The sequence below is a fragment of the Tupaia chinensis genome, unplaced genomic scaffold (genome assembly GCF_000334495.1).
Source record: "Tupaia chinensis unplaced genomic scaffold, TupChi_1.0 Scaffold143603_1, whole genome shotgun sequence".
Classification (NCBI taxonomy): Eukaryota; Metazoa; Chordata; class Mammalia; order Scandentia; family Tupaiidae; genus Tupaia; species Tupaia belangeri.
In genome coordinates, this window is record NW_006203449.1 from 19,314 (window position 1) to 29,281 (window position 9,968).

Genomic DNA, 9,968 nt, shown 5'->3' on the forward strand with positions numbered 1-9,968 from the left:
ACTCTGTAATAACGTACATGGCAGTCCAGCAACATAGCCATTGTGCCAACTGTTGGTCTCTGCTTTTTGTTTATTTAAGACAGGTTTTTGCTATAGGGCATGTGTGCTCACCAGACAGACAGATAGAGAGACAGAAAGCAAGAAATCATCCCCTGGGGGGGATGGCCACACCAAAATCCCTTCTCCTCCATTCTCCTCTTGGGATTTTTGGCACGCACGCACACGTGCTCGGTGTGAGTTTGTAGCCACTGGCTCCAGGACTTGAACTGTAGTTGGTCATGTGGGAGTCCAGTGACATAAACATTATGCTATCTGCTGGTCTCAGGATTTCAACTTTTTGTAAGGGGAAAGTTTACTAAAGGATTAAAATGTCCTCCTAACTAAGTCCTTCTTAGGAAATTAAACACCAAGATTTGCTCTTTTTTCTTTTTTCTTTTTTTTTTTTTTTCATCTGAGAGGGGAGGTTGTTGCTAATAGACCAACTTTTCCTTTCAGATTCTATAAATAAACTATTATATTTATATGATTATAGATAGATGTGGGTGTAATGCAACTGCTTTAAAGTTGTCTAATTTAGGCTGTCCAATTACAAAATCATTATTTAATTTAAAAGGTTATAGCTTCAGGAAAATTTTCAGTTTAATTTGAAATAATGTTCTTATTCTGAGGTTGTCCAGAACGATGGCATCTCAGAAACATGTTTCCCCACAGTTTGTTTTGGAGAACAGAAAACCATTTACATATTATTTTATATATACACATACAAAGATTAAAAAAAAAAAACCCACACTGATACTTAGGCATATAAGTTAAACAGAAGTTCTGAGTAATGATGAAAAATTTTCCCAACATTTAGAAAATCTGTACTTGAATGTATAGGAAATAAAATACCATGGTATAAAATGTTCTTTTCTGATAAAGGAGCAACTACAGAAAGCTTTTACTTATTCAGAGTAGCCAGTGTTGTGGGATGCAACCCATCCCACCAACTCCCCCAATGCTACTTTCAAAACAAACAAACTAAACTTGACTTTTCCATTAGAATGTATTTCCCCACACTAGTAAATCAAAATCCAAAACCCAGAATACTCCCCCAGTACTACTTTCAAAACAAACTAAACTTGACTTTTCCATTAGAATGTATTTCCCCACACTAGTAAATCAAAATCCAAAACCCAGAATTCATATCTATACACACAATGCAAACAATTATTGAGCTTCATCTTCTGGACAAAAGCGTGAAATTTGTCTCCATAAAAAGCAATTACAGTTTGAGGACACTTCATAGTGCTTCATTTGCCAGCAACAAGTCGGCCTCGTCGGAATCTTCCAGTTTCTTGCGCAGCATCCACTCTCCACTGTGGCCTGTGGCATCAATTACTCACTCAGGATCTAGACATCTGGTGAGGCCTTGGCTTCTCAGCAGCAGCTCTTTTCTTTGATTTGCCATCAGATTCACTGTCAGATAAAGATTTTCCTCTTTGTACCATCTTTTTATTTTTTCCCTCAGCTTTTTGAGAATTAAGGAATGCTTTAACTCTGAACGGTCTAAATTTTCTTTTGATTCCTAAGTATTGTCAGCATCTGTAAATCCTCTCCACTTGAAAAATGCTCCAATCACCCACTCAGGAAACATCCAGTACTTTTTCCACCACAAATACTTCAGGTTCTAACTCTTCAACTATTTTACTCTTTCCATTCTGTTTCATACTTTTTTTTTTTTGCTATAGGGCGCGTGTGCTCGCCAGAGAGACAGAGAGATATAAAGCGAGAAATCACCCCCCAGGGGGGATGGTCATGCCGCAATCCCTTCTCCTCCATTCTCCTCTCGGGATCTTGGGCACACACGCACACGCGCCCAGTGTGAGTTTTAAGCCACCTAGTCCGGGACGCGAACCGTGGTCAACTACATGGGAGTTCCCGACATAGCCATTATGCTAACTGCTGGTCCATAGACGTTATGCTAACTGCTGGTCCCCATACTCATTTTTTTTTTTTCAATGTGATTTTATTAGAGTACATTTTTTATCAAAGACTTGAAAAGTTCACCACCTCGGAGCAGCTGTCGGTTGCAAGTCTGTGGTGTCTCAAGTCCCACTCGCCTCAACTCCATCCTTAGACCCATTCCATCACCTCTTCCCAAAGACTTATAAATGTACTGTAAGTCTTTTAAGTCTATTTTAATATGTTTATATCATCTCTACCTATTGCTGAGTAAAATATAGTATTGTTTCTCTTGATATTTTGAATTTTGACTAAAATGGCATCATTACAACTTACATTTTCTCCCAAAACATAACTTTGAAATATACAGAAATTCAGGTCATGACTTTAATATTCAACTTATGACTATACAATGCATTCTCAGTGTTTCCACTTGCTGCTGTTACCTATAGTACTGTAAAGATGGTCCTTAAGTAGATGGAAAACAGTCTGTCCATGAGGTATGTATCCTTGGATGAATGGTATGAATGAATCATGCACATATTAATATTTACATAATTTATACATATTGTTATCTTCACTAGCTATTGTTTCAGCTACATGGTAGTTAGACTGGAGACACACTAAACTACACAATTTCTTGCTTCCCTGTATTAATAACAACGTCAGATTTTGTCCTAATTTCCTATTATTGACACTTGGCTAAATGTAACATCTTCAAAATTAATTTTCCCTTCTCGTGTTCCTGAAATCAAGTATCTTCTGACAGGTTTACTCTCCAGGTAGGCATCGCATTATATAAATTACTTGTTCATTTACCTTACCTATACATCCATTAGGCTACTGATTGGTATATAAGAATTCTTCATTATTATGAAGGGACTTCAAAAAGTTCATGGAGGGCTGGCCCCACAGTGCAGTGATTAACACTTCACATAAGGAGCTGGATCCAACACAGCTGGCTGCATTTAAAATACTGGCAGCCCAAAAACTGGAACCTACACTTGCAGTGCCTAAATTATGACAGGACGGAGAAATGGAGAAGCATAATATATCCCATTGGGGGTTGCTTTCTCTCTCCGTCTCTCAGTCTCTCTGTGGCATGGGATCATGCTCTCTTTAACTTTTCTAAAAGTTCCTGGAAAATACAATTAAAGCACAACTTTATTTAGGTACAAAAAGTTTTGAAATCATGTGTAGTTAATTCATAGTACACATTTTCCATGAACTTTTTCAATATCCTCATAACTTCTCCCATTCTACTTCTCTCAGTTTTAGAGTTTTATAGGGTCTCTTGACTTTTATAACACCCTGACTAGACTCTGTGCTCCCATACGATGTATTAAAATAAAATTTTTCAACATTTTGTTTTTATTTAGAGTTTGTGCCCTTTTTTTGGCCTTTATTATTCAAATATTATAAAGATATTATTTCTTATTTTCTCTTTCCTCATGTAGAACTTTAACCCAAATGAGGATTTGTTTGTTTGGTTTTAGTTTCGGGGGGTTTATTTTAGAAATAATATAACATTTCTTTATAGAAATGTAATTTTTTTATAAGAAATTATATATTCTCTTTGTTCTTTTCTGAAATACTTTGGCTATTTTTGGACCTTTACTGTACACAAGAATTTTAGAATTAATTTCTCAACTTGCGTAGGTCACATTATGATTTTATTAGAATTTTATTTAGTCTATAGATTAATTAGCAAAATCAATTTCCTGTGCACTAATATGGCAATCTAGCCATTATTCAATTTTCTTATTTACACTTAAATAATAGAGAACATCATTTTCTTCTGAAAGGTCTTACAAATCTGTTAGATTAATTCCTGTGCATATATATGTTTTTTTGTTTCTGTTGTGAATGGTACCTTTTTTTGACTACTGGATTTTATAATTATTGCTGATACATAAAATTATGTTGTATTTCTGAGAGTGAATCTAGCCATCTTGCTGTGCTCTGTAGATTCTCTTAGACTCAGTATGCAGAAAATTATATCATTTGAAAAAACTTAGAATTTGAGCCTCTTTTTCCAATTCTTAAAATCATGTTCTTATCATTTATTTTTGTTATTCTTCTGCTCCCAAACATCCAGCACAATGTTAATGCCAACAATAATCACCAGGCATCCTTCTTGATGTCTTACTTTAGCAGAAATGCCCTACCTTCATCTTTGTACAATATCTCCTTTTGGCAGCTCCTTTTTATTGGATTAAGAAAATTCCTTTTGAACCAGCTGATGGTATGGTGGTTAAGGAGCTGGATCCCACATAACTGACTCTGTGGGTTCAACTCCCAGATTCAGCAGCTTGAAAACCCACTAGACACATGTATGCCCTAAATCATGAAGAGTAGAAGGGATTGTGACGTGGCCAACACCCAAGGAGTGATTTCTCACTTTCCCTCTCTGTCTCTCTCGGGCAAGTACATGTTTTAGCTTAGAACGTTTTATCTTTTATGTGCTTATTATTTCAAACTGTTGTACTATGATAGAAAAGTGTGATCTATGTGATACAAGTTCTCTTAAATGTGTTGAAACTTTTGAGACCTGGTAAGTAAACTTGAAAAGTTTTACATTTTTATTAGTTGGGTTGAGAATGTTAACCACAGATACGCCTATCAGCCCAAGCTAGTTAACTATATCATTCAAATATTCTCTATTGTTATTACTTCTTTTGTTTATTAGCTTCAGAAAGGCATGTTTCTTTAAATATCTAACTATAATAGTTTCCTATTGATGAACTTTTTAAAAATATTGCCCACTTTCCTTGCATGTTTTTCTTTTATTCATTATTCATTTTCTTTATTCAGTATGTGCACATGCATGAGAGAGTGAAAACTCCTCGCAGGAAGGACTGAGCATACCTCAATCCTTCTTCCTCCAGTGCTCCATTCTGGCAGGATCCTGGGCACACGAGCACGTGCCTAACTTAACACAGCAGGGGAGAAATTCACACCCCATTGGCCATGTGGGATCTGACTTCCTCTGCACAGTGCTTAACCATTGCTCTGTGGAGCTGGGCCCTTTCTGTGTACATTTGGACTGTTCTATACAAGTTTAAAATTGCTCCATCTTATTTTGTTTTATGTATCAATACAAGGACCATCCATATCCTCATGACTATTGTTTTACTTAAATCTACACTACCTGGTATTACCATAGCTCCAAGCCCTTTGTTTTCATTGGTATTTGCATGTTAAACATTCTTTTAAACCCTTAGTTTTGAACTTTAACAGTGTGGGTTTTTTTCTTTTCTTTTGAAAGATATTTTTTTGCTATAGGGCACATGCTGGGCCTATATGTAAAATTTTCTGCCATTTAATAGATGTATTACTAGATTAATTTATTGGAAATTACTGACATACTTCGTCTAAATTCTGCTCACTTATATAATGATTTCTATTTACTATGCTTCATTCTTTCATCGTTTTAATCTTCTTTCCTGCCCTTGGATTATTCAATTTTCTTGTTTCTCTTGTCTTGCTTTACTATTTTAGTGGACTTTATTTTGTTCATCTTTATATTTATAACATGCATACTGCTTCACTTTTCTCTTTTTTTCTATTGTGAGTTCTGGTTTACCTACAATCATTGTACAGTTCAGTTAGGTGCAGTATGGTTTTCAAAGTATGCATAACATATAACATACAGACATACTCATCTTCTTCAACATCGAACATTACATTATGTTGCATACATTTGGAAATAGTTCTAGTTTTTTCAATATATTTTACCTAAATTCTGCCAATTTATATTGTAATTTCTATTTGCAATCCTTTGTTCTTTTATTTGTTTAAGTCTTCTCACCTGCCTTCTATTGGATTATTAGATTTCCTTGTCCCTTTGGTTTTACTGTTTTGGTAGAATTTATTTTATTCATCCTTATATTTGTAACATGCATACTATTTAATTTTTCTTTTAGAAAGATCTAAAACTGATCAGCATATTCTTCTAAGACGAGATAAGAGCCTTTATTTGACCGTCTTCCCTCCAAACTATTCTTTCCATAGCCTCCATTTTGTTTCATAGTGTTATTTTCAAAAACAAAATAAAATCCTTTACTTCTTTACAATAATTACTTAGATTTACAAAAATGTTTCAAAATTGTTTTTTGTTTAACATTACTTGTTATAGCTCTAGTCTTTCCTCTTTTTGCCCAAATATATTTCTGTCGTGGTTTTTTAAGTCCTATGTGTATGTGAAAATTTTTCCAAGCCTTCGCATGGCTGAAAATAGCTTCACTTCCCCCTCAGCTTTAAAGAGTAGTTTAGCCGAATACAGAACTGAGTATTACTTCCCCTCAGTGCTTTGAGACTATTTTCTTCTATGTTTATTATTGCTGATAAAAATCTAGTACTAGTTTGACAGCTGCTCCTAAGTAAATATATTTTAAGATATTCTCGGACTGGCCCCATAGCCTGGTGGTTAAGGGAGCCAAATCCCATACGGCCGACCATGTGGCTTGAGTCCCAGATTCAGCAGTTTAAACAACATATCAGGCACCTCTGCATGCTTGCCCCAAATCCCAATAGGATGGAGAAATGAAGGAGAAGAAATTGTAGCATGACCATGCCCCATGAGGGATGCTTCTTCTCTCTCCCTCTGTCTTTCTCTGGCAAGTTCACAAACCCTTTAGTAAATACACACACAGACACACACACACACACACACACACACACACACACACACACAGTCTTTATTCTTGTATTTGGTATCTTAATTACCATGTATTTGGGTGTGAGCTTAACTTCATTTATCCTGTTCAAGATTCAAAATTTTCCATTCTATGGACTCAAACAGTTCTTTAACTATAGAAAATTATTAACCTTAATTGCTATAAATATTACTTATATCTACTTCTGTATCTATCTAATAAACAGTACTCTCACCTTATAATACACATAAACAAATGTATGTAAAGTTTCTCTTTCCACCTATCATGATTTATAACTTCTCTTTTGTATTTCTAATTTGTATTAATTAAATTAACCCCAGAGGTTGCAATAAATAAATCTTACATCTCAGTGTTTTTACGTAGTAAAATTTTAGTTGTTACTCATGAAAAGTCCAAAGTAGGAATCCTGATCGGTGACTGGCCCTTCTCTCAGCAATGACATGGCCATCCATATTCATTTGGCCCAGTGTCTCCACCATCTTCACCTAATGGCTTCTGAATTCATGCTTCAGTGAGCAGAGAGGAAACGGCCTAGAGATCTTGAGTGAGAGGCTTTCCCGACAGGGGCGGATGATGCATCCACTGTCATGTCTCTGACATCCTTATATGTCTCTCTTCCACTTTTAAGGACTCTGTGATTACAGTAAGCCCACACAGATAATCTAGTATAATCACTCTATCCATAGTCACGCGACTGGCAACCTTAATTCCATCTGCAACTTTTTTTTAAAATTTGGTAGAGGGTGCTGTGCTCACTAGAGAGGAAGAAAAAACAAGAAAGCATCTCCCATAGGGAATAGTCATACCATAATCCCTTCTCTTCTATTTCTCCTTTCAAGGTTTTTGACATGCACATACACACCTGCCTGGCATGGTTTTCAAGTCACTAGGACCAGGAATTGAATTGCTCCATTGGCCATGTGGGATCCAGCCACCTTAACCACCACACCACTGGCTGATCCACCATCTGCAACTTTAGTTCCCTGTTTCCAAGAGAAAATTCATTTGGTGAACAGCAAGGCCATCTTTGTAATACTATCTTTTTATTTCTCTATGCTGGGTCTTGAATGATTTCACTCAAATTTTTTTGTTTTTAAATTTGATGCCTCCCTTTGTGTCTTTGAATATTTGAAACATAGTTGTGTAAAAATTCTTTTTGAACTACTGTTCTTGTATTTGTTGAGTCTGTTATGGCAGTAGGCCTCTTCAAATACTTTATAACTTTAGTCTATGAGGTGATCATTTAAGTTTCTCATAAATCTTATGTCATGTAATAATTTAATAGGTCATTTAATAGATTTAATGAGTAATTTTTATAATAATTTCTGCATTCATTTTTTTCATGCATGACATGTTCAAACATGGGCTCTGTACCTGAATTCAGCCTTCACTGAGGATTTCATCATTTCTAGAGATTCAATTTGCAATGATAGCCTAGCACAAATGGGGTATTTCATGGTATAACTGGAACAACAGGTAGGGATTAATGTACCACTTTCTCAGATAGTGCTTTTGTGAGCCTTAGATTTATATATATATAAACAACTACTATGTTCTTGGAATGCATGAGGCCTGTGGCCTTTTCTATTGATCATGTATTAAAAATTAAATCACCCAATAAGATTCTCATATACAGGGTGAAACTTCTTATTCATTGTCAACATTATAAATTCTGGTGCCAGCAGGTGGTTTAGTGGGTAAAGCAATGGAATCCAATGTGGTTAACCCTGATTCGAATCCTAGACCCAGCAGCCTGATACACACTGGGCGCATATGTGTGTATGCTCAAAATCCTATGGAGGAGAAGGGATTGCAGCATAGCCATTCCCCCTGGGGGTGGGGGGTGATTTCTCACTTTCTGTCTCTCTGTCTCTTTCTGTCTCTCGAACAAGTGCACATGCTCTATAGCAAAAAAATCTCTAAGAACAACAACAACAAAAGATTATGAGTTCCTTCTTGATAGGAGACTCTTGGAGACTTCCCTTTCTAATTTTCAAGCTCAGCTCTACATTTTAAAACTTTTTAAAAATTGTGAGCAACTTTTCCAAGTGACTAGAGAGTAAAATAATCTTGAGAGCAAGTCCCCTTTCCCTGCTTTGACTTCATCTTCTAGTATTCAAGATCTTCTTGAATATTTGAATAAAAAAATAAAAACAGTTTTAGCACTAGTCAGCATTCCTACAGGACACTGATTTTTGAAAAGTGGAAACCCTCCCACAGAAGCAGTTGTAATAATAGTTTGGTGTAACAAAGCATGAAACATGGGGGAAAATAAATGAAATTGAGGAACAAGAAGAAAAGAAGGAAGAGAGGCAGAAAAAGAAAGCACAAGAGCAGTAGAATCAGAAATCAAAGAATAGAGAGAGAATTTAATTCCATTGACTAAGAAGCTAGTAAGCCCCCAAAATCTTTTATTCTCTTCCTCAATGAAATTAAAAGGTAAGTTGCATAGATCTTGCAACCTATCAAAACCCCCTTACTCCCCTAAGAGCATTATCTAGGAACTATACAAAATCTAAAATTTATACATAAAAGTAACCAGAAATGCTTATCCAACAGTTCACCATGTTACATTGCAACTGATAATAGAAAATGAGACGGACTCATTTCAGCCCTCTTTCCCACAAGCTTCCTGCACTATAATACCTATAGAACCTACACTCTCCCTGGGCCATGCAGAACTCATTCTTATTTGTTTTGCTTTTCACTCATTTTCTTTTAGCACTGTCTCGATCAAGTTTCGGTAAGTTCCTTTAGTATTCTTCAATTCTCTCAAGAAGATATTATCTTAAACTTCCTAGACTTCCACTAAAAACTACAGCAGAAGGTTGAGCTTCACATTTCTCTGAGTTCTTTGTTATCCATAATCAGTCACAAAGAAGGTAAATGGAAGTTTCTAGTTACTTATGATAGTAGCATACCAGCAAGAAACAGACCAATTTACAAATCTACAGTGCTAGAAAAACAGTAAATAAAGGAGGAGACCAAGGCATTAGTAAGAAAAATGGGATGAGAATGCAGATAATATAGTCAGGGCAAAGGGTGTTACCTGACTTCTGAGAATCCCAGAGCTTTCTATAGCTGGCAGGAAAAGTCAACCTTCCCTGAAGGTAACCCCAGGTCAGGCTGGCAGCAGGGAAGAGATGCCTAACCCCCACCTCCTGGAGCTGCATCTGAGGTTCAAGCTTTGATGCTCCAGGGGCTCCTTGTTTGTTTGTTTCTTTCTTTCTTTCTTTTTCTTTCTTCCTTCCTTCCTTCCTTCCTTCCTTCCTTTCTTCCTTCCTTCCTTTCTTCCTTCCTTTCTTTTTTTTTAATGAATTATTTTATTTAACTTTATTTATTTAT

At 36.0% G+C, this 9,968-nt stretch overlaps 1 protein-coding gene across 1 annotated transcript in view; it reads left to right on the forward strand.

Annotated features, from left to right (window-relative positions):
• Positions 1–9,380, forward strand: part of LOC102471814 (testis-expressed basic protein 1-like) — a 22,463-nt gene extending 13,083 nt beyond the window's left edge. The window contains exon 8 of the mRNA XM_006164354.1: positions 9,346–9,380. Coding sequence (XP_006164416.1) covers positions 9,346–9,380 — 35 coding nt within the window. The remainder of the gene's footprint in view (positions 1–9,345) is intronic.
• The last annotated feature ends 588 nt before the right edge of the window (positions 9,381–9,968 follow it).